Here is a 22,279-nt window from a genome sequence, read left to right as displayed (position 1 = left end):
TCAAATTGATCTACTTGGGCATTTCTGGAATAAGGAGCATAACTGTAGGAGGATAGAGTGACTGTTCAGTTCTACAACAGGCAACAAAGAGTGGTTCATCCACTGCTATCACTGTATACACCTGTGATAGTAAGTGAATGTCCCTCAGTCTGGAGAGATTGTTTCCTCCTCCCATATTCCGCTGTCTTCCACTCCTCTCACTCACTCACACTCATCGCCGTGGCGATCTCACCATATCTCTCAAAATGGAGGACGAAACGATCAGGATCGAAGATCACCCTCTTCACTGGAGAGCCACTCTGCTGGGAGAAGATTTCTGGAAAGACGCAGAGGAGTACCAGAGAACCAGCAATGATATTGACGGTGAATTCCATCCTATTTCCTCCTATCCGCCACTCACTAAGATCCATAGACCACGACCAAATAATCCACACCAGATTCCCCTTCAAGATCGGCTCAGACCAGAACCTGCGCTCTCAGGCCGCGAGCACCAACTCCAGCGTCGTCGAGTCCGTCCCTGACAACGAACACGCGAACATTCAAAAAACACACCGACGGCGTTTCTCCATGAGCGACGCCCTAGGACTACCCTTCACCAGAACCAGCCGTCCCATCTTCGGCCGTCCTACCTTTTCCATCACCTTGGCCTCCGACGACGAAGAGGAACAGGAAGAACACGCCATCAGCGAACCCAGACGCGCCCGGTCCCAGTCTCGCGCCATCTTCCCCAAGAAAGACGTCGAAAGACGGCGCTCGAACTCCCTCCTGCGCAGATCCCTCCACAGAATGAGCTTCCTGAGGAGAGAAAAGTCCTCGGAGAGGATCACTCGTCCGCCTTCCCCTGTGCTGATCCCAGCTGATCAAGCCACCCCGGCTAAGCCGCTCATGAGTTTCCGCGGTGGAGACCAGTGGGATACTATTCCGAAGGATAGAAGAGTTTTAGGGCTGGACGTGTTCTGGCCTATTGACCTCACCCAGGAGTCAGATGACGACGACGATGGTGATAATGACGACGACTCAAAACAGAGAGCGCCAACCAAACTGCCCGTCGAGGAAATGGCCTCTCTGTGTGTCTTTCGCAACCTTCGCGTGCTGAAACTCACAGGCATGTTGCACTCCTACCAGCAGTATATCTGGCAGGCGGCATGGTTGAACACGAACCTCGAGGAGCTGGAGCTGGACATGGCCCTGCCGCCGAGGTATAGTCGTACTGCCGTTTACAAGTGGCCTTTTATGAAAGGTGGATGGCAGATGAGCAAGGCGCACTATGGTGAGCCGGTCTACTAGTATGTCCCCTTACCCATCCGCCAATCCCCATGACCCCCCTAGACTACTGATAACTGTATAGCGGCCAAAACGGCACCGGCACCCTCGACCCCAACATCGGCTGGGGCGAATACCTCGACAAACTCGCCATTGAAAAAGCCAAAGTCCGCGCCATGGCGACTGGACGCACGCTCAACCGTCTGTCTATCAAGACGCTCGTTCTGACCGGCTTTGTCGTCGACGCGGACCCCTTCCTGCACTGGTTTGATCCGCAGAGGCTCCAGTGTGTGAATTTCAAGGATGACTGCGTTGACGCGGGTTTCTATCTCTGTCGCGCGATGAAGAAGGTTATTGTACGTTTTCCGCGTCGAGTGGAGGGGAAAATGGTTTTTGGGAGGTGGGTGGATCTGAAGATGGAGCTTAGAGTTGTTGAGATTGGGAAGGGTGGTAGTAAGGATAGGGGAAGAAGATTGGATTGTGGTAAGGAGGGTGATAAGAAGGGACGTGGAGAAGAGAGGAACAGACGGGGAGGGCATGATCACAAGATGGGACATATCGTCAACAAGAAGATCTAGGTGTGAAGAGTATTGGAGACAGATGGTGTATCTGTGATGGAATTTCACCGATATGGATCAGATTTTGATATCTTGAGGCACTGCGGGACATGTCTAGCTCAACTAGATTACCACATATCCAAAGCACAACTGATTTCTAAATACTAGTGCTCTCTCTTTTTCCTACCAGAGAAACAGACTCCATACCTGACTCAATCTTTACCAAAGTAACCATCAATGACTGCCTCTTAACAGTAATTGGGCCCACCCAGCCCTAACACCCGATCAGATAACCTCATCTATAGATAAGAGCCCACTTCAGTTGCAGATCATCATACTATGTAAGTCGACCTGAATCTGCAAAATATGTCAAAATCTACTTTGCAAAGGCCTATGGAGACGCACAGGGACGCATTCCTGTTTGATTTCCGTCATCGCTTAGTACTAGACATAGGGACTACGGTGTGCATGTATAAGTCTGACTGATGTGGAGTCTGAGTACAGTGTAGTGCAAGTTCTACTGACTTAGTAGGCATATACTACTTTGTAGACACGGTGTAAATTGGGGATTTTATATCTGACTCAGCTTTGTAAAGATTTGCTGTTTCAATCAATTAACGTACGATACTCAGCCTCATCATCCAGGAAGAGAATGTAGCAATGCGAAAGACAAGATAGCATATCAGTTACTTAATTACACAAATAGATTATGCCATTACATACTGTCCTAATCAAATGTACTACCTATCTTCCAGTTGTCTTACTGTCCTCGTCGACAACATTCCTCGAATTATCCATCGAAACACTTTTCGAACTTGATGCTACCACTTTTCCTTTGTACTCTCTTCGTTATCCATCCTCAGTGTACTGTAGGTAACAACACCACACTGATCATCTCCATCCTGTTCCACAGCCACGCTGTCGAACTTAAGCTCCATCTTCCTCGGTAATCCGGATTGCACCCTCGTTGCCGACCCCGTTGGACCAGAAGCCGTCGATGTACATGGCACTTCATCTAGTTAGCACATGATAATCAAATAGTAGAATGAAAAAGGAAGGATAGAGCGTACATCTCAGGAGTGCTGTCATGAGACAGCAACAGCCAGTATCCGACAATACCCTGGTTGAAAATATCAAGGATAGCAAAGAGCACACTCTCCGTATCGACGCCGATCTTCAGCGCCAGAGCGCCGCCGGCGATAGCACTAACAAAATTAGCATGCCTCATTCAAATCAAGAAAAACTGGAAATAACTCGGAAACACGGGAAAGAAGAGGACATACATAGGATACAACGCCCTAACCAACAACGTCGCCCCAGCCATGGACCCAAAGAAGCGCTTCGTCTGCGCATCCTTGCGACTCGCCGCACGCGATCCATTCACCCCAATCTGATAAACCGTAACCAGGTACCCGATCGCACTGATAGTGAACCACACCCAGCGGCGCGCGGTGTGGCCTGCGAATGTGCCCAGCAGACCCGACGCCAGCATGACGTAGTCGCTTGCTACGGCCGTGAGCAGGTGCGCGCCTGGGAGGCCGGAGACCAGAGACAGGTTGAAGAGCAGGAGCGGCTCGGTCAGGAACCAGTTGATGTAGCGGAGGTAGAAGACTTGGCGGAAGATGTCGTCGTGGGTGTCGGGGACGTGCTTGTTGGCGTGCCGCAGGATGTCATGCTTGTAGGTTGTGCCTTCGCCGGTGGCCATTGCTAGGTAGATGATGAAGGAGATGGTGGTTATGATTGAGGTGATGGTGTGGAAGACTCGTCTGGGCTGTGGGTTGTTAAGAGGTATATTGTATTGGGGGAGGGGGTCAACGTACCAGCGGTACACGCGCAGCGAGAACGTAGAAGACGACAGAGGAGATGGCCATGAGGACGGTTACCACCCTGTTCATGATGGTTAGCTACAGCCCTATCGTTAGACTGAACCTTCGTGTACATACCACAATGTGCGATGCCCCGTCGAATGGAGCTCCTGGAAGAACGGCGTGCCCGGGATCACGGTGGGAATGGGCGCCACCGAGGTTGGAGCCGTCGTGGGCGGCAGAGGATGGGTTTTGGTCTTCATAGCTGTGTCGATGGCTTCAATCATGGTGAGTGTACTGTTGTGGATGGAGTATACTAAGTTAGTATTGACGGAATAAGTTGCAAATTACAGACAGCCAGAACAGTCCAGACAATGTATGCACAGTCCTTCTTCAGTTGAATAGTCAAGAATGAAGAAACGAGAGAAATGAAGGATTTAAGGAAAGCAGATGGAGACGTTACACTCCGCGTCATGCTGACCTCGACGCTGTCGTCATCGACATCCGATGCTCCTCCCGCGCCGGCCAATCTCGTTTCTCCCCACGTCTGCGGACCCCGTGGAAATGCGCTCCTGCGACTGCAATGACTGGGATGTTTGCAACCTGGCTGGTTATGTTTTTTGCCACGCTGATATTATTATACAGATAGCTGTGATTCGTGGTTGGGTCGTATATTGTTGGAGATGTGATGGTGGTGGTGGTTGTTAATCAGGTAACTTAATTACAGATCAGGTTATTTTTTGTCTATTACGCTATAATACATGAGTGAGATGTTCATAATTTGGATTGATTGGAGATTGAGTGGCTCATGCGTCTCCCTTGCTCGCTGCCGATGCGTCCAGCTCGCGAACCACCTCTTCACACCGTTCGCACACCGTCTCTTCGACGGGCTCGGGTTCCTCCAGTACGTATCTCCAGCAACGGGGACACTTAGACGACTGCGGGGCAGACACATAGACGACGCCATTTCCGCCGCTAGGAAGCTCGTACGTCTCGTGGTACTGCCACTCGGCGTCGGTGGTCGCGCTGGGGATAGCCTCGCCGTGCGACCCGAGGGTGACGGAAGATACAACGAACAGATCAGGCAGCTCGGCCAGATTGTGCTGGAGCGCGGACCCCGCGCCGTCGCCTTCTGGAAGGACGATATGGACGCAAGATTGCAGAGACGAGCCCATTTGTTTCTGCCCCCGCGCCTGCTCTTGCATGCCCTTGATCACCGACCCGACTGCCATGATATCGTAGTAGTGCGTTCCAAGCGAGGGGTCTTGCCACTCCGTCGGCGGGGACAAGGCAATGCGTTGCAGTGGGTGTTCGCATTGCGATTTGATGGCCTCGGGCGTGTGCTCCCACGTCTCCTCCACCAGCATCGGAGTGATAGGCGCCAGGATTTCCTGCAGATGCTGGTAGATGTGGAACAGCGTCGTCTGCGCGGCGCGTCGGCTGGCGCTGTCCGCTCCGTAGGTGTAGAGCCGGTCCTTAATCGCTTCCATGTAGAAGGCGGAGAACTCCATGTTCGCCCAGCGGTTGATGGCGTTCACGGCACGGTAGAATTCAAAGCCCTCGCAGGCCTTTTGCGACGCCAGCACCATCTCGGATAGGTGCATGAGCGCAATCCGGTCCGTTTGCTGCAGCTGGTCGTACGGGAGGAGATTCTGCGGGTTGAAATCCGAGATGGCGCCTAGCAGCAGCTTGAATGTCACGCGGTACTTGTGCAAGCTGGTGTTGACGGTTTGGAGAACCTGCTTCCCAATCACGACGTCGCGCGTGTAGTCGCTGCTGGCTACCCACATGCGCAGGGCGTCAGGCCCCAGCGCATCGTAGACGGGGCCTTGGTTTGCGGGCTGTTTCTTGCCCTTGCCTTTCCGGGGCTTGAGCGGGGGCAGAAGAGTCCCGTCCATGATGGCTTGGGGATCGATCACGTTGCCGATGGATTTGCTCATCTTGCGGCCCTCCTCGTCCAGGGTGAATCCGTGGGTGATCAGGTTCTTGAACGGAGCACGTGTTTCGTCCCTGTGGCCTGCAGCGATCTGATGCGCCGTGAAGGTGAGAAGCCCGGATTGGAACCATCCGCGGTGTTGGTCCGACCCTTCCAGGTACACATCAGCGGGGTATCCATTGCTGTAAGGCGTGTCGATCTCCGTCCAGCTGGTGCCGCTGTCGAACCAGACGTCCATCGTGTCGGTTCCGCGACGATATCCCGCCTCGGATGCGTCCCGCAGCGAGGCTGGAATCCAAGCCGTGTCGTTCGCATCATCCGTCCACCATGCGTCGATCCCTCGCTCGTCGATCACAGACATGATGTGAGAAACGCTATCTTTAGTGAGGACAGCGTCTCCCGTGCTCCGATCGTACAGCGCGGGGATGGGAACACCCCACGCGCGTTGGCGCGAGATACACCACTCGCTCCGGTTCTTGACAAAGTTCTCCAAGCGCACTCTTCCGGAACTCGGGACAAAGTTGACATCCTCCAGTGCCTTGACCGCGTCGCCGCGGATGTCGGCCACGTCGGCAAACCATTGCTCAGTCGCCCGGATGATGATGGGGCGCTTGGACCGCCAGTCGTAGGGATACTTGTGCTCGTACTGATTTTTCGAAATCAGGTAGCCTTCCGCTTCAATATATTCCAGGACCGCTGCGTTTCCATCCGTCAAGACCTCCTTACCGCTGAGCCGTTGTGGGTCCTCCGGCATCGCAAGGCTGGTGAATTTACCGTGGTCGTCGACGGGAGCGAAAGCAGGAATACCGCGAGAAACACACGCCTCGTAGTCGTCCATACCATGGCCGGGGGCACAGTGGACCAAGCCCGACCCGGAGTCAGCAGAGACGAAGTCCGCAGTGATAATCGGCTGGGCCTCCGCGTCTGCTCCTTTAAACAATGAGCGATACGTAGTCCGGTCCGCTAATTCCGATCCAAGAACCGAGGGTACGATCACGCCCAGGTCCTCGTTCAAAACGCTTTGCAAATATTCAATCCGCGACTGCGCGATAAGCAAATAGCCGTGCGCGTCCGATTGCACAATAGAGTATTCCAGATCCGGGTGAACGCCAATAACAGCATTCGCAGGAAGCGTCCACGGCGTAGTCGTCCAGATGACCGCGCTGATACCCTTCCCACGCAGCAACGGGTTCGAAGCGAGATGCGCCGGTATATCCACGACAGGGAACTTGACCAGCGCCGCAGTCGACACATGGTCCTCCTTGTATTCCAATTCGGCTTCCGCCAGCGCCGTCCCAGTCGACGGCGACCAGTACACGGGCTTAAACCTCCGGTATATCAATCCCTTTTCAACCATCTCGCGAAACACCCCCAGCTGCCTCTTCTCAAACCCCTTGTCCATCGTCTTCCAGTGATTCTCCCAGTCGCCCATGACAGCGAATCCGCGAAACGCCTTCATCTGGTCTTTGACAGTCCGCCCAGCCAGTTTCCGCGCAGCCTTCCGGATCACCGCCGCAGTAACCGGTCCAGTCGCCTCCCCCGCCGCCCTCTGCGCCTCGAGCGCCTTCAACTCAATCGGCAGCCCGTGGCAGTCCCACCCGGGCACATACCGTATCCGCTTCCCGCGACCAAGCTGCACCCGGCAGATGATATCCTTGAGGACCTTATTGAGGGCGTGACCAACGTGTAGTTCGCCATTCGCGTAGGGCGGCCCATCGTGCAGCACAAATTGCCCATCCACCGGCCTCTCACGGCGCTGCCAGGCGTAGAGGTCGTCCGTGCATCGTCGCAGGTATTTCGTCTGGTCGGCGGGTGTTACGCGGGCGGGGAACGTCGACTTGGGGAGCTTGAGCGTCGACGACCAAGATCGAGCGAGCGACCGTGGCAATTCCGGCATACTACCACTGAAGCATGTCCTGCTTTGCGAGGGTGGTGTTTTGTGGTGAATTCAAGTTGGCTGGAGAGTTGAAATGCCGATCGATCTGGCTGGAGCTGTCGGAAGGGCGTAATTTCTTGTGGTTATATTATGGGGGTGGGCCAATTGGAGGTTACGATAGGGTGTATTGTAATGACCACCGTACTCACCAGTTGCCGCAGTATGAGCCAACTTACTAGGTAGGTAGACTCAAGGATATAATAGGTTAAGAAATAGTAATAGAAATGGTGACACTGTATTAAATCTAACATAAATCAATAGCATCAATCATTCCTCAAAAGTTACGAAGTAATGTGTTCAACCACGCCAACGCCTACCCAGAGTTAATATATTGTCACACAGCTGACTGCCCCGTTCTTCAACACCTCAAACAAAAGACCAGGAAACCCAAATAGTTCAGTATTCCCAAGACCCGCATCGTGACCGTCATTCCCGGCCCTCTGTCCCCGGCCTGTACTTTCTTCCCAACCGCCGAGGAATTCCACGCTGCTCTCGGGACTGTCTCCCCAGCCTCGGTTGAGTACCATCGGCCGTTGGAGAGCTCGTTCTTCCGTCGAACTGGTATAGAACCCCTTCCACACGTCCTTCAGTCGCCCGAAGACTTCGTCCCAGCGCGTTTCGGACGAGATGGTATCGTCGGAGGAGTCGAAACTGATCCTCCAGCGACTGCGTCGGTGGCGGTTGAAAGGATATGACCCGGGAACGTTACCATGCAGGATGATCTTGGTCACGACTAATTGGGGTGAAGGGGATACGGGGGTGGGATCCGACAAGGCTGATCCCGGCAGAGCAGGCCCAGGTGTATCAGGGTGGGAAATAAATGCGTCAAAACCGTGATGGAAATAATTAAAAAAGCATTCAGTTGGTAGTGACGACGGGTCAAGGGTCGTGGTCACCTCCTCATCATCCGAGTCATCGACGGCACTGTTGTTGGAAGATTGATCGGTATCCGTGATATCGATGCCTCTCCCCGGTGACGGGCTCATGCCGAGAGGGTCTTGACTGCCGCCGCCACCATTCGCGGCGCGGTGGATGGAGATCCTTCGATCATGCTTACGGTATATGGCGTCGGGAGGCCCGAACTCGGCAATCAGATCCTGCGGCGTTGTGCGCGACAAGGTGATGTGAGTGGGTGGAGTCGATCGTCGGATCGCTTGGACTTTGCCTGCGCCCCAGATGATGAACTCCTCCACCTCGTCAGCGACAGAGTCCTTGTTCTTCCCTGCCAGCGGGGGGAAACGCGGATACTGCGGCTGCTGGGTGAATAGATTGGATCTGACTTCGGGCCACGATGGACCCTGGAAGATGCTCAACGAGGTGGCCGGCATTGCGGCAGTCGAAGAGAGTAATGCTACGAAGTCACATTGGTCCGACCAGGCCGAATGCTGAAGGGGAAAGGAGAAAGCGATCCCGGGATACGACAGTACGTACGTGCCGTACGGCGAGCCGTTCAGTGGAGGTACATACTCCCCTGGGTATGAAGGGCCGAACAGGCGATTGTAGATATGCCGGAAGCTGGGCCCCTGCTGCGATGCAGGGGGCTCATGCGGCTTGGCTCCCTTTAGCACTTCCTGGTTCTTGTAGACGAGCGAGATCTTCGAAAAGTCCAGCACTTCGATAAGACGCAGTCGCTGATCGGGTCCATCAAACCGTAGACGGAGTCCATTCTCGGGCAGTTGTAGGGTAACGGGCTTGCGCAGAGGGTCGGAGGGGGAGTAGGCTATCTCGATCGCGGGGTAAGTTTGGGGGTGAGACTTGACATGTCCCAATACGTTGTGTAAAGAAGCTCCCAAAACTATTCAACATTAGTATTGTGATATATAGGTGCGAGAGAATAGATATACTTATGAATCCCAACCCCTTGCCAGGGGAGATCTGGACCTGCGTTGATGGTCTGGGTGCAGCCATGATCTGCAGACGATGCTCATCGTCGAGCCTAGTATGAGGATAGATTATTGCTTCCCCGTCACCGAGCTATCATCCAAGAACGTGAATAAGTAGATACAAAACTATAAAGCCGATAGCACAATAGTTATAATGTGAAGTTATCTTGTCATAAAGAGGCCAGCCAGGAGTTGTTGTTGACATACAGATAGTCAGGCGGGACCGATGAGCTCATAATGTCAGGTGAGCGATAAGCATGACCCCTGTTGACATATCACGTGGGCGGTGAAGGGTTTGTTTACGTTTTCCCGATTGGGATGGCAGCACAACAACTCCACATCCACACAACTCCTATCTATACTTTTCTCCCACATTGCTTCCCACTCAGTTAGCGATTGTTTGATTTGATATTACTTTTCTTTGAACCCGTTTTGCTGGCGTCTAATTTTTACCATGCCCCCTCCGCCACGGGCTAGCTCGGGTTTGCCCACCAGACGAACTGCGACACGCCAGCCCACACGCCAGCCCACACGCCAGCCGACGCGGCGGTTGACCGGCGCTCTGTCTGAGAGATCGGACTCTCCGGCCACAGCTTTGAAAACACCCAGTATGGGATCGCGCACACTCAGGACCCTGGCGGAACCGGCGAGCGTGGCTGCGAAGAGGAAGGAGCGCGATTACGAGCGTGGGGTGAACGAAGATACCAGCATACATGTCGTCGTGCGATGCAGAGGACGCAATGATCGGGAAGTCAAAGAGAACAGTGGGGTGGTGGTGTCGACGGAAGGGGTGCAGGGGAAATCCGTCGACCTGTCAATGGGCCCCAATGCCGTGTCGAACAAGACCTATACGTTTGACAAGGTTTTCTCCGCGGCGGCCGATCAGCTCATCGTGTACGAAGATGTTGCGTTGCCGATAGTGAATGAGGTGGGCGAAAAATCGAAACTGGTCGCGACGGTCATGCTAACATTGCGCAGATGCTTGCCGGCTACAACTGTACGATTTTCGCATACGGACAGACGGGAACGGGAAAAACCTACACAATGTCGGGGGATATGACCGACACGCTAGGGATACTGTCCGACAACGCGGGTATCATCCCTCGGGTTCTCTACTCCTTATTCCACAAGCTTCAGGAAACCGCCGAGAGCACAGTGAAATGCTCGTTCATCGAATTGTACAACGAAGAGCTGCGCGATCTGCTTTCTGTGGAGGAAAACCAGAAACTGAAGATTTTCGACAACGAGGGCAAGAAAGGCGGTCACACCACAATGGTGCAAGGAATGGAGGAAACATACATCGACTCAGCGACGGCCGGTATCAAACTGCTCCAGACCGGAAGTCATAAACGCCAAGTTGCCGCGACCAAGTGCAATGATCTCAGTTCCCGCAGCCACACGGTGTTTACGATTACCGTACATACCAAGCGAACGACCGAATCCGGCGAGGAGTACATCAGTTCAGGAAAGCTGAATTTGGTGGACTTGGCTGGAAGTGAGAATATTCAACGCAGTGGTGCAGAGAACAAGCGTGCGACGGAGGCGGGTTTGATCAACAAGAGCTTGCTCACGCTCGGCCGAGTGATCAATGCGTTGGTGGACAAGAGCCCGCATATTCCCTACAGAGAATCAAAATTGACGCGCCTGTTGCAAGACTCTTTGGGCGGTCGCACCAAAACCTGCATCATCGCGACTGTCTCGCCTTCTCGGAGCAACCTGGAGGAGACAATATCAACGCTCGACTACGCCTTCCGAGCCAAGAATATTCGCAACAAACCACAGATCAACTCGATGTCCAAGAAGACGCTTCTCCGGGAATTCACATTCGAGATCGAGAAGCTCAAGGCCGAGCTCATTGCGACGAGACATCGAAACGGCGTCTACATGGCTGTCGATGCCTACGAAGAGCTGACCATGGAGAATGAGTCACGACGGATTGTCAATGAAGAGCAGCGGGCCAAGATCGAATCGATGGAAACGAGCTTGCGCAACAAGGTGCAAGAGCTGTTCACCCTGACCAGCAACTTCAATGGTCTCAAGCAGGATCACGAGGACACTCGCGCTGCATTGAACAGCACCAACGATGTCCTAGAGAAGACTGAGATTGTACTGAGCGACACCAAGGCACAGCTGGAGGAAGAGGAGGCGCTGCGCAAAGCTCACCAGGCCACTGAAAACCAGTTGCATAGCATCGGAAAGGGACTGCTGACGACGTTGGGCAGCACCGTCGAGGATGTTGATGGTTTACATGCTAAGATACAGCGGAAAGCCGATGTGGAAGCCACCAACAGGGAAGCCTGGAGTATGTCCGCCAATGAGGTGGCCGGTGTCACCAAACAAGTCGACACGAATTTAGAAGCCTTCCAGTCTCTCCATTCGAAGCTTGTCACGGAGATGGGCGACAAGATTAAGGGCTATGTGACAAGCGAGCTCAGCAACATCCAGTCCAGCCAGCGTGAATTGTCGAATTTCAACGCTTGCTTCGACAAGGCAGAGAAGGAGGCTAAATCGCAGACGTCCGCGGCTCACGAGGAAATGAACGATGTTCTGGAAGAGATCAAGGATCTGCGGGAGGAGGTGAAGCAACGAGTTGGAGAAGGCCTCAATGGGTTGTCTGCAGCTGCCGAGCGCATCTCCAAGGACGTTATTGGAGAGTTCACCGAGTTCCACGCCCAGGTAAGCAGCACGCTCCCAACAGAACGCCGTTCTTCCACTAACAAGCGCAGCTCCATGAATCATATAGCGGACTTGGCAAGGAATTCAAATCCCTGTTCGAGGGCATGGTCGACCATCTCAATGGGCAAAAAGCTGAGATCCACCAACTCCGCCTGGAGCTCCAGGCGGCCAACCGGAGGACGGTGGAAGCCAACCGCAAGACATCTTCGCAGCTTTCACAAACCTTGGACGAGGAAGAGGCGAATGCGCAGGCAGAGCGCGATCAGCTTCTGTCTCAAATCAAGACCCTCATGGACGAGTCTAAGAAGCGACAAGTCTCGCGGCTGAAGGGCAGAGTCGAAACTATGCGAACCGACATCACCGCGTCCGGGGAGTCGCTCGAGCATGCGACAACCCACCACGACCGCCAAGTCGACGAATGGGTGTTCCGATCGGAACAGTTCGCCAAAGACGTCACCGCGTCCAAGGAAGACATCAAGACCAAGATGCAGAACGACTGGGAGCTGTTCGACCAGCGGAACGCGTCTATCCAGAAGACAACGGAATCGGTCCACCAAGAGACCGTCCGCATCGTGGACGCCCAGATGGAAGACATGAGCAAGCAAATGGGCGCTCTAGACGACTTCGTCGCCAAGGCGCGGTCTCAGAACGGCCGCTACTGCGACGCTCACATGTCCAGCCTCGACGGAATGGTGTCCAACGTCCACGAATCATACTCGTCTGTCCGCGGACAATGGTCTGGATTCGGCGACCGCATCAGCCAACTCCAGCACGACGCGACCGAGCACCAGAACAACCTACTCCAATCGACCGAACCCTTGTCCGGCGATGTCCGCAAGCCCCTCTCCGAGCTCCGGACTCACATCCAGGAACGCCCACTAAAGGAATACATCGTCACGGGCACGACCCCCCAAAAGCGACGATACGAATACCCCTCCGACCTACCACGCACCGAAACCCACGACTCCCTCCGCTGCAGCATCAAAACCTCGCGGGACCTCACCGCGCTCCCCTTCAGCGGCGAAGACCAGCTCTCCACCCTCAGCAGCTCCCCCGCCACCTCCCCCTCCAAAGGGTTCGTCTACAGCGACGAGCTCGACGCCCAGCCTGCGGCCCATTCATCCGCAGCAAACCCCACAGGCGGCCTCAGGGAAGTTGACGCAAATGTCGCGCGGCCACTCGCGCCTAGCCCGGACACCACCCCGATCGGGAAGGACCTCGGAACCCTGAACCACCAATTAGACCACACTCCCGACGACGAAGACTCCGACCAGCCCCCGGCGAAGAAACGCCGCTCGAACCCGTCTCCGTCTGACACTAAACTCCCTCAGAAGATGATGGCGTCTAAAAAGGTCCCTGGAACAGTGATGGAAGGGAGCGAGAATGTTCCTCCTGCTACTGCCGGTGGTCGTCGACTGAGAGGTCGTCCTTCGCCTTAGCTGAACCTCGCATTGAATTGAAGTTGGATTTTGTTTTTCTGGCTGGATTATATACCACTTGTTTTTGTTGTTGTTCTTTTTGATTAATTTTCATTATTGCATGAGTGGCGTTAAGGAAGGAGTTTAACACTGTTACTATTTTATTTTTATCTTTATTGATTGATTGATTGCATTTATATTATTATCATTATCTTCTCGGTGGTTATGGTCAGTTCGTTCTGGTTAGAATTGATCGCTTGCTTGATTGCTTGCTTGATTGTATTGTTTGTTCCATTGCTGTTCTTGGAAATGTTTGTTACTTTCCATTTCCAATGTTGTTCTGGGATATGGCGTGGAGGGGATCACTGGGTTGGTTGGTTAGTTAGTTAGAAACCTAGTTGAAATATCTGGCTAGGATGCAATTCTTACTTACTGTGGTAAATTTCATCCCCGAGAGACGTTGTAAATACTTTCAAATAGCTAAGAGTGAAATCATCGATTATCTTATTCCCCTGAATACAAGCCCATACACCAGTAATAGTAACAATCACATCCAAGTCAAAAGTCTAGAACAACCGAGTGAAATCAAATCGAATAAAAGAAAAAAATAAAAAAGAATAAAAAGAAGTCCATGGTGATTCCATGACGAGGGAGGTTCGTTTGTTTTTCAAATCGTGAGAAAATAGCAAAAAATCCAATCCAAAATGTTGCTGGTCCGCTAAGTAGGTAGTTTTCATTCCTCGTGTCCACTGGGATTTGTTTCTCACTCCTGGCGCTGCTCCGGAGCCTTTTCCTTGGCCTGTTCCTGGGCCTTTTGATTGACCTTTTCCTTCCCCTCGGTTTCGGGACGACCCTGCGACCCAGATGGTTTCTCTACTTCAGGGGGTATGCCGACTGCGTTCGGCACGTCCATTCCGGGAGGAGGCCCAGCCTCTTCCAGTGGAACTTCGGGCTCGTGCGGTTGCTCTCCTGCGTCGATGATTCGCCGGAGTTCGCTGAGTCGCTTCTCGAAATGCTCCATCATGTCCTCCAGCTGCTGACTGCCTCGTTCCCGGTCCTTCCCCAGGGCGTTCACGGGCAATCCCGCCGTGCCTCGGATCTTGAGCATCAGCCCCCGGTCGTGGTCCCCCGGGGAATTGTTCTCGAAGGTCGGGGCGGGGGCGAGCTGCGTGTCGAGCACCTGCCACGCCGGGGTGAGGCTCTGGGCCGACGTCACGGTGAAGGGGTTGTTCGCGGAAGGCTGCGGAGGCACGGAGGTCTGGGGGGCGGGAGACCCGGCCAAAGCGGGGACGGGATTGGTGCCCGCGGCGGCCGCGGCCTCGGGCGCATGGTTGACGTCCATGATGATGTAGTTATCGCGCACGCCGGGAATGGGGTCGGGGAGGAGGGACGTTTTCTTGGGACTGGGCAGCTCTTCCTCGTAGGGGCGATCTGTCGTCCTGTTGTCGTCAGCGGGCTGGTGGTGGTGCTGCTGCAGGTGCAGATCGCGGGATTTCCGCTTCCGACTGTGAAGGAAACTGTCATGCTGATCAGAATCGAGGGAGCGTAGGGCGGCTTCGGTTACGATATCGGTGTCGTCATCCGAGAAGATGTAGTGTACATTGGGATGGTAGTATTCGGCGGAGTGGGCGTCCTCCACGAGGGTGAAGAAGGGTTGGAAGGTGGGTCCATACTGTGGTTGTTGTTGTTGTTGGTGTGGTTGTTTGTCTGCGGCGGCTGCTCCCTCGTCGTGATCCTCCGGGACCGACGGTGCCCCTTGATTTCTCTCGTCCAGGTCCGGCTGGTGCGGAGTTGCCTCGCGGGAGGAGGGATCTTGTGCTTGTTCTGGGGGGGACTGGGGTGTTGTCACCGGCCGGTCGATCAAGCTCTGGGGACGGGAAGGAGCGTCGGAGTCGGGGAGGCGGCGAACGGAATGCCTGGAAGGAGAAGAGGACAAAGAAGGCGAGGGAAGATTCCTGGGAAGAGACATGCTGGCACTACATGATGGATAGAAGGAGGAGAAGAAAGAAGGAAAAGGGAGGATGGGGAAAGAAAAGGGAAAGGGCGCGAGATGGCGGAGAAGTCGAAAAAGTCCCGTTAGTAGAAAGAGAGCCGTGAGAGTACTTCCGAATGAGGCAACAGTCTTTTCCTGCCTGACCAGGGTGGAGCGGGTCATGTGACTGCATAATTGGCATTAAGTCCGTTATTCTATTCATACTCCGTACGCCTTATTCTCAATCCATCGGTTCACTCCTCGTTCTGCTTCCATTCGAATTCTACGCCCGTTAGCAGCTGGTCCTGTAGATGTCGTAGTCGCTTACTCTGTCGGCACATCGGGCATAGTCCCTTGGAGGATTCTTGTTGGATCCAGGTCATCAGACAGTGCTGTCAGTCATTAGTCGTCTCCGTTATAGGTCTTCTTATAGGTCTTCGTATATTGAACACACCATATGGAAGGAATGGCCGCATTTTCCCAGCACTAGACATTGATTAGTATGTTCCCTTCCATGGTCTTCGGGTCCATACGTAAAGAGCAATCATCCCCCGGGAATTTGCAGGTCGGACACGTCCCGTCAAACTGAACGCGACAGATGCCACAGACCTCATCGTCGGGCATATCCCAGCGCCAGGTGGCGACGGCATTCCACTCTTTGATAGTGACCTTCATTTTAGTTGTGGATTGAATGGTCGGGGATTGATAGAATCGGGACGTAGATCAACGGTAGTTGGAGACCAGGATTCCTTCCTCAATCATGGATCATCAATCATCAATCATTAACCATTAATCAATCATCAGTAATAATCGATAATCGATCATAACCAGAAGAATCAGAAGCAAGTGGAACAACGATAAGCGGACGGAGCGCAACCAACCCTGGACCGAGTGTTGTTGTTTTTTCACATGGCGGAGAAACCAGACAAAAAAAGTGTTGTGACCGACTCCGCATTGATCTGCTCCCCTCCTTCTCCTCTTCTTCTCCTCTTCTTCCTCCACTCTTCCTTCTTCCCACTGACAACTTCCCCGTCCCTGCATGACCTCGTTTGCTTGTTATTGACAACCCCTCTTTCTCTCTCTCTTTTCTTCGTTATGTAAATACTGATTCCTGACTTCCTCTCCATCCACCAATTCGCCAGAATGGCTTTTGCGGCTTTTCGTTCCGCCATCCCTTCACCGACTACTCGTTTCGTGCGCCCGACCATGTCCGTCTCGCAACACTTGCGCCAACCCTCCCAGACCCGCCATGTCTCGTTTTCCTCCTACCTAGTCTCGCCAAAGGAGTTAAATACCGCCTTGCAGAAGAACCCCCCCACCAAAATCTCCACTTCGCCGCGGGTCGTCCCCATCTGCGCCGCCTGGTTTATGCCCAATGACCCCGAAGGTCGCAAAGGACTGGACATCTTCCGCAAGCATCGCATCCCCCAGGCCCGGTTTTTCGATCTCGATGGCATCAAGGATCGCGACTCCCCCTACCCGCACATGCTGCCGACCGCCGAGACGTTCGCCGACGCGATGAGCGAGCTGGGCATTCGTCGCGACGATGAAATCGTCGTCTACGATACCGAGGAGCTGGGCATCTTCAGCGCCCCGCGCGTGGGCTGGACCCTGCGAGTGTTCGGTCATCCCAAGGTGCACATCCTCAACAACTACCGTCTCTGGGTCCGCGAGGGCTTCCCCACCGAGACGGGCGAGCCGCTCCAGCCGGACCGGACGAGCTACCCCGTGCCGACCTACGACTCCAAACTCGTCATCCCCTACCTGGAGCTGAAGGAGGTCGCCAAGGAGCACCGCAAGGAGGGCTCCAAGGAGGTGGAGATCCTGGATGCGCGATCCTACGGCCGCTGGGCGGGCACGGATCCCGAGCCGCGTCCCGGCCTGCCGTCGGGCCACGTCCCGGGCTCCACGAGCATGCCGTTCCAGGAATTGCTGGACCCGGAGACCAAGACCTACCTGTCTGGTCCGGAATTGCGCAAGATCTTCGAGAAGCGCGAGATCGACCCGACCAAATCGATCATCAGCTCGTGCGGCACGGGGGTCACCGCGACGATTATCGAGACTGCGCTGGGCGAGGCCGAGTATGGCGACGCCTGTCTGCGACGGGTGTACGATGGAAGTTGGACGTACGTTTCTCTTTTTAAAAATAGTGGAAAGCACTACTGACATAACACAGGGAATGGGCTCAACGTGTCAAGCCCGCCGACGGACTGATCCGAAAGGCTTAGACTCTCGATTGCGTATTTGATTCTGTTACAGCAGCGTATCCTCGGGTAGAGCTTATACCAATTTCTTGACATGATAGAATGTAGTTCCAGAGTTACGATAGAGCTAGAATGGACTTTCTTTAACTTCGACTGATTTGGAGATGATACATGATTCTATACATATTGTATCGCATAAGATGTCCACGACACATCATGTAAACTGACGTATCACCACTATCATAACACCCATATTGATCAATACCCACTCCAGCCAAGCCAACAACTCAACCGGAATAGCAACATGCATAAAAAAAGCCCACCCCCCACCAAAAACACAATATACTACCGCTTATATAAAAGTGGACCCTGACCTCCGGAAATAAATTACACAGACCAACTAACTATTCTGGAACATGCTTCCCGGTCGAGAGTAGCGAGGTACTACCCAGGTAGGTAGGAGTAAGCCTACCTAAGCAATCGTTATGCTTCCCGACAAATTAGGTACCGGGGCGAGCTGTCCGGACGGGCGTTTGTGCGGATTGGGTTAGGTTGGTATGCTGGGATCCACCTTGGATATATGGATAGTCTCCACTTTTGGCTGGTGCCGAGGATGATGTAGATGGTGGAGTTGGAGATGGGGTATAAAGTACCGTTTTCTATACTTTCTGTCTTGAGTGTCTTGAATAAGCGTGTTGTGTTGGTTTGCTTGGTGCCGTGGTTAGGAGCGTCTTGGTGGGTTTACTTGTCTAGGTGGACGCTGTCGGCAACTGTACCTCATTGTGAGCTCGTGGTGTGTCTGGATTATCGAGACCATAAGATAGATCATAGCAGATGCCCGGCGTGGAACATATTCTCTCTCACTATCTTATTGACTAAAGTGTTTACTGCACAAGATGTCTACCAAAGAAGATACTGTCATCTCGAAGTGCGAGCGAATTCCAGAAATCCATCAACGCTAGGGAGGGGAGGCGCATCCGCTATTTGCGTCTACAAGGGGCAATTTAAACTCGAGGCTAGTATTACTCGGGCAGGTAGACGGGTCAGGTTCATGATGAGATCATGTTCAGCGTCTATGGTCATGTGGATGGTGATTTTGACGTTGATATTGTCACGATGCCGTCATATCTGGAGGATATATATAGCCTGATGCCCAGTTTCATTACAAGGACAAGGGTCAGTTTTTGCACACTGTAACACTACGCAAAATGGCTACCGAAGAGAGTATCGTCGATACTACTGATAACATCGTTATTATTGACACCATTGACACCATTGACACCATTGACACCATTGACACCATTGACACCATTGACACCATTGACACCATTGACACCATTGACACCACTGACACCAGTGACACCACTGACACCATCCCTGAATGCGAACAAGCCTTCCAGAAAGCCATCAATGCTTGGAAGGAAAAGCAAACCGACGGAGCGCTGTTCGAAGACGAGGAATCCCCGGCTATAGAATGGTGTGGCTCTTACTATGCGGAGCTAAACCGGGGAGTGGCCTTTCTTCAACGCAGACGACGTCTGATCAAAGGGCAACCCAAACCAGAAAGTCCAACTGCCAAGACCGACAAGAAGCCGCCCTGGTCGCTGTTTGACCGGTTTCAGCCGCAACACCGCGAGGTCCAAGAGCGGCCAGAAGAGCAGACCACCCAGACGGGGACAGAGAAGCTCCCGGACTCCCCCCCGCCAGGCTACCCGGAGGCGTGTGAATCTCCTTCCAATACCGAAGTCGAAGATGAAATCCACGAACTGCTTCAAGGATACTGGGATAATGTACGTGAAGTGGTGAAGGTTGAGAATGACATGCCACCGATGACGCCCATTCTTGAGAGGATGGAGATCCTCCGCTTCAACTTTGATCGCCACGGACGCCCCTATTTCTGGGTGCATTTTTCTGAGTTCTGCGCGGATACCGGCGGCTGCTGTGGGCGATCGTGTGGGTGCTGTGAGAAGCCTTTGTTGACCTACCAGAGGCCGCATCGATACGACCATGCAAAGAGGAGCGATGTTAGCATATATGGACACTGTACTGAAGAATGTCCCTGCTGCATCCGTGTGCGACGCCGCTATGAACCTCATCCAGATCTCCCCGAGCCGCGATTTTGAAGGCTTGGAGCAGCTGGGGGGGACTATGGATCTATTATAAGACTGCTTTTATTAACTTTTCTTTAATCACAGTACTAGCTTGTTAGTGAATGTCACCACTCGTTTGATATTGAATAAAGTCTGTCTATCTTCTACATCTTTTGAAACGTCACCTCCATCAGCCCAATCTGTACCTGGACATCTATCACTAGATCTTTTAATCAATTCAGTGACATGGATTGAATTATGAAACATGCAATCAGGGGATATCAGCTGATTTGCAGAGTTTCCCACGTAGATTGTAGTCTTGACTCTTTCTGTCTTGCAACTATTCCCAACTGCTATATCTTGAATTTCATCAAAATCATCATTATCTTGACTATTCATCGGTCTCCCACAACATGGGGCTATCATGGAAATTTGATATCATCAACTGATATAGCCCATCGCACGGCTTTTACTATTGCTATATATATTGGGGTAGTATTGCTGTACAAGTGGCATGTCTGTTATAGATATAGCAACATCACTCAATCTGCAAATTTTACACATATAGTATGTCTTCAAATCATCCTTAATTACGGAACAAGCAGCTGAGTTGAGATAGGTAAAACAGCACAAAGATTGACCTCGTTTACACTGTCAGGTGGCATCTCGCTGTGCCAACATATGTTAGTGTGTCGGCTTTCCCCCAATTCAGGATTGTCTATCCTTTTGGTGAACAGTCCACTCGTCGAATATATGACAGCAATCTTATCGACTATTCTTATAGAAATCCCCACTTACGTCGTGTCGTGAGGGAAGCTAGTAAGCGAGCTCATCAACCGTGTACATCATTATCACAATTTTGCATATGCATGTTTCTCCATATGGATACTGGTAAGGACCTCCACACCCTGAACTAAGTGTGATCGTCTGACATATGGGCAATCAAGGTGTAGAAAATATATCTTTCGCTTTCGTCAAGAAGGCAATTGATTAATACTTTATAAACGAGTAAAGCAACATGTCAACTGCAGCGGACATGAGCCAAGTGATCAACAGGGGGCAGCTATGGATCATTCTGACCGGGGTGACGGTATTAGGGATATCAAATACTTGATATCCCCAACAGGATTGTTGACCAGGGGGCATTGCCCCGGATTCTCCAGCAATGGATGGCCGATGGTATGTCTTGAACAATGATTCCATTTGGACTGGAAAGCCAGGCTAACTCTAGATAGCACGATACACACTTGTGTCTTCTTAGTTACATTGACTGGAAAGATATACTCGTTTATCGACATAATAGCAATTCGGCTATTCCGCTGGTGGTTTGTTTTCAATCTTCAGAACTGAGAGAACAAGCCAAGCTAACTCAAGATAGGCCACTGAAACGGGGGAGACAATATACTGACCAGGGCACGCAGACTGACGTGACCGATACCCAGGCCGGCCCAGTATCACCCGCGAGGGCTGTCATGTCCGAGATCACTGTGCAGTCTTATAGACATACTCGGGAAGAGGTATGTCCGTTAAGAAACTCCTATCCTCGGGTTTTCAGTTATACTGACTGGAAAAAATGACCTGCATAGATAATTAAGCCAAAACAATGTCGAGACAAATAGATTTTCAAAATTCGTGGAAAGGCCCTGGTGGACCGTTGGTGCTGTGGTTATCGCGTGGAGCGTTGCCCGATCGGTGGGCAGACTCTTCGACAAGATCGTGATGCGCGAGTGATACCCTCGGACGAGCTCTGCCTTCCAACAGTGGCTGGTATGTTTTGAGACAAACCTCCAGACTTGGGGAACAAGCCAGGCTAATTCAAGATAGGCTACTAGACTGCTGTGCTTTCCAACTTTGGTTACATTCTCCGACAATTCGAAGGATACAGAACTATACAGTGTCAGCCACTGTCAGGCTAACTAAACATAGGATAGTGAGGAGGGAGGGCAGACATTTGTCGATCGTGGAACCGACGCCGGACCAGACCCTGACGTCGGTCCCACGATCGACAAACTGTATGTCAATCAGGCGACGGAGACTGGCGTGACCGGTATTCAGCCCGGACCAGCTTTATTGGGCAAGGCAGCAGCAAAGCATGCGCTCCGGAAGCCGACTACAACGGAACGAGCCCTGGAGGGCGGAGAAGCATCCTCCAGGGATTCATCAGCCTATACGACCCAGTCAGAGTTTGACCCAGGAAAGTCACCGGGTCAATCATAGACGGTGGGCTCGACAGGTCGATACATGGTTTCTTCAGTTATGTCCTCGGACAAATCGATGGATACGGACCTGCGCACAGAATCAGCAGCCGTCAACACGAGATGCTCTTAGAACACTGGTTCAGCGTTTGCTTGATCTGAGGAATGGGATATACCACGGATTCACGCTCTGTATATAATTCTCTATAATCTTATGGTAAGCACCTACAGTGCTCCCTCCCCGGATTAAAGCCCTCCAGAGGATATCAGTAGAGGTTGATCTCAGAGGGAAGATGCTTTTCAGCTTATTAGAGCATACTTATCCGTCCATTGGCTATCCTGGG

At 52.7% G+C, this 22,279-nt stretch overlaps 8 protein-coding genes across 8 annotated transcripts; 4 read left to right on the top strand and 4 right to left on the bottom strand.

Annotated features, from left to right (window-relative positions):
* Positions 1–245: 245 nt before the first annotated feature.
* On the top strand, positions 246–1,841 carry P168DRAFT_243518 (uncharacterized protein; the record flags this gene model as incomplete). The annotated part of the gene is made up of 3 exons (XM_024833865.1): positions 246–363; positions 413–1,286; positions 1,349–1,841. The coding sequence occupies 3 exons, from the start codon at positions 246–248 to the stop codon at positions 1,839–1,841; spliced, it is 1,485 nt and encodes a 494-aa protein (XP_024689096.1).
* Positions 1,842–2,505: 664 nt separating this feature from the next.
* Positions 2,506–4,113, bottom strand: P168DRAFT_293391 (opsin family protein). The gene is made up of 5 exons (XM_024837800.1): positions 3,764–4,113; positions 3,641–3,707; positions 3,104–3,591; positions 2,891–3,025; positions 2,506–2,829 (listed from the first exon to the last, which is right to left on the bottom strand). The coding sequence occupies exons 1-5, from the start codon at positions 3,910–3,912 to the stop codon at positions 2,748–2,750; spliced, it is 921 nt and encodes a 306-aa protein (XP_024689095.1). The 5' UTR covers positions 3,913–4,113; the 3' UTR covers positions 2,506–2,747.
* Positions 4,114–4,316: 203 nt separating this feature from the next.
* On the bottom strand, positions 4,317–9,572 carry P168DRAFT_313330 (isoleucine--tRNA ligase ISM1). The gene is made up of 5 exons (XM_024839653.1): positions 9,342–9,572; positions 7,838–9,292; positions 7,687–7,741; positions 6,288–7,477; positions 4,317–6,257 (listed from the first exon to the last, which is right to left on the bottom strand). The coding sequence occupies exons 1-5, from the start codon at positions 9,403–9,405 to the stop codon at positions 4,432–4,434; spliced, it is 4,590 nt and encodes a 1,529-aa protein (XP_024689094.1). The 5' UTR covers positions 9,406–9,572; the 3' UTR covers positions 4,317–4,431.
* A 169-nt stretch (positions 9,573–9,741) lies between these two features.
* Positions 9,742–13,879, top strand: P168DRAFT_259948 (putative kinesin family protein (BimC)). The gene is made up of 3 exons (XM_024834646.1): positions 9,742–10,308; positions 10,359–12,056; positions 12,107–13,879. Exons 1-3 carry the CDS (start codon positions 9,835–9,837, stop codon positions 13,493–13,495), a joined length of 3,561 nt encoding a protein of 1,186 aa, XP_024689093.1. The 5' UTR covers positions 9,742–9,834; the 3' UTR covers positions 13,496–13,879.
* Positions 13,880–14,161: 282 nt separating this feature from the next.
* On the bottom strand, positions 14,162–16,011 carry P168DRAFT_68740 (uncharacterized protein). The gene is made up of 4 exons (XM_024842105.1): positions 15,980–16,011; positions 15,901–15,932; positions 15,775–15,838; positions 14,162–15,729 (listed from the first exon to the last, which is right to left on the bottom strand). The coding sequence occupies exon 4, from the start codon at positions 15,627–15,629 to the stop codon at positions 14,238–14,240; it is 1,392 nt and encodes a 463-aa protein (XP_024689092.1). The 5' UTR covers positions 15,630–15,729; positions 15,775–15,838; positions 15,901–15,932; positions 15,980–16,011; the 3' UTR covers positions 14,162–14,237.
* P168DRAFT_322107 (anaphase promoting complex subunit 11) lies at positions 15,701–16,121 on the bottom strand (the record flags this gene model as incomplete). Its single annotated transcript, XM_024840532.1, has 4 exons — positions 15,701–15,729; positions 15,775–15,838; positions 15,901–15,932; positions 15,980–16,121. The coding sequence occupies 4 exons, from the start codon at positions 16,119–16,121 to the stop codon at positions 15,701–15,703; spliced, it is 267 nt and encodes an 88-aa protein (XP_024689091.1).
* A 344-nt stretch (positions 16,122–16,465) lies between these two features.
* Positions 16,466–17,788, top strand: P168DRAFT_275769 (sulfurtransferase). The gene is made up of 2 exons (XM_024835516.1): positions 16,466–17,572; positions 17,623–17,788. The coding sequence occupies exons 1-2, from the start codon at positions 16,590–16,592 to the stop codon at positions 17,672–17,674; spliced, it is 1,035 nt and encodes a 344-aa protein (XP_024689090.1). The 5' UTR covers positions 16,466–16,589; the 3' UTR covers positions 17,675–17,788.
* A 1,042-nt stretch (positions 17,789–18,830) lies between these two features.
* P168DRAFT_293385 (uncharacterized protein) lies at positions 18,831–19,892 on the top strand. Its single transcript, XM_024837799.1, has one exon. The coding sequence runs from the start codon at positions 18,859–18,861 to the stop codon at positions 19,771–19,773; it is 915 nt and encodes a 304-aa protein (XP_024689089.1). The 5' UTR covers positions 18,831–18,858; the 3' UTR covers positions 19,774–19,892.
* Positions 19,893–22,279: the final 2,387 nt, after the last annotated feature.

This window comes from Aspergillus campestris (assembly GCF_002847485.1).
Source record: "Aspergillus campestris IBT 28561 chromosome Unknown P168scaffold_14, whole genome shotgun sequence".
NCBI classification, from domain to species: Eukaryota; Fungi; Ascomycota; class Eurotiomycetes; order Eurotiales; family Aspergillaceae; genus Aspergillus; species Aspergillus campestris.
The sequence above is the reverse complement of the archived record's forward strand: the minus strand, read 5'-3'. Positions and strand labels throughout refer to the sequence as shown.

Excerpts from the sequence above, each read along its gene's own strand:
- P168DRAFT_293391 (XM_024837800.1), bottom strand. The coding sequence starts at position 3,912 with ATGATTGAAGCCATCGACACAGCTATGAAGACCAAAACCCATCCTCTG. Across the intron at positions 3,708-3,763 it reads ACGGGGCATCGCACATTGTG|GGTGGTAACCGTCCTCATGG; the intron begins GTATGTACACGA and ends CATCATGAACAG. Across the intron at positions 3,592-3,640 it reads TCGCTGCGCGTGTACCGCTG|CCCAGACGAGTCTTCCACAC; the intron begins GTACGTTGACCC and ends AACAACCCACAG.
- P168DRAFT_313330 (XM_024839653.1), bottom strand. The coding sequence starts at position 9,405 with ATGGCTGCACCCAGACCATCAACGCAGGTCCAGATCTCCCCTGGCAAG. Across the intron at positions 9,293-9,341 it reads CAAGGGGTTGGGATTCATAA|TTTTGGGAGCTTCTTTACAC; the intron begins GTATATCTATTC and ends AATGTTGAATAG. Across the intron at positions 7,478-7,686 it reads TTAACCTATTATATCCTTGA|GACATGCTTCAGTGGTAGTA; the intron begins GTCTACCTACCT and ends CTCGCAAAGCAG.
- P168DRAFT_259948 (XM_024834646.1), top strand. The coding sequence starts at position 9,835 with ATGCCCCCTCCGCCACGGGCTAGCTCGGGTTTGCCCACCAGACGAACT. Across the intron at positions 10,309-10,358 it reads CGTTGCCGATAGTGAATGAG|ATGCTTGCCGGCTACAACTG; the intron begins GTGGGCGAAAAA and ends AACATTGCGCAG. Across the intron at positions 12,057-12,106 it reads TCACCGAGTTCCACGCCCAG|CTCCATGAATCATATAGCGG; the intron begins GTAAGCAGCACG and ends TAACAAGCGCAG.
- P168DRAFT_68740 (XM_024842105.1), bottom strand. The coding sequence starts at position 15,629 with ATGACCCGCTCCACCCTGGTCAGGCAGGAAAAGACTGTTGCCTCATTC.
- P168DRAFT_275769 (XM_024835516.1), top strand. The coding sequence starts at position 16,590 with ATGGCTTTTGCGGCTTTTCGTTCCGCCATCCCTTCACCGACTACTCGT. Across the intron at positions 17,573-17,622 it reads GTGTACGATGGAAGTTGGAC|GGAATGGGCTCAACGTGTCA; the intron begins GTACGTTTCTCT and ends GACATAACACAG.
- P168DRAFT_293385 (XM_024837799.1), top strand. The coding sequence starts at position 18,859 with ATGGCTACCGAAGAGAGTATCGTCGATACTACTGATAACATCGTTATT.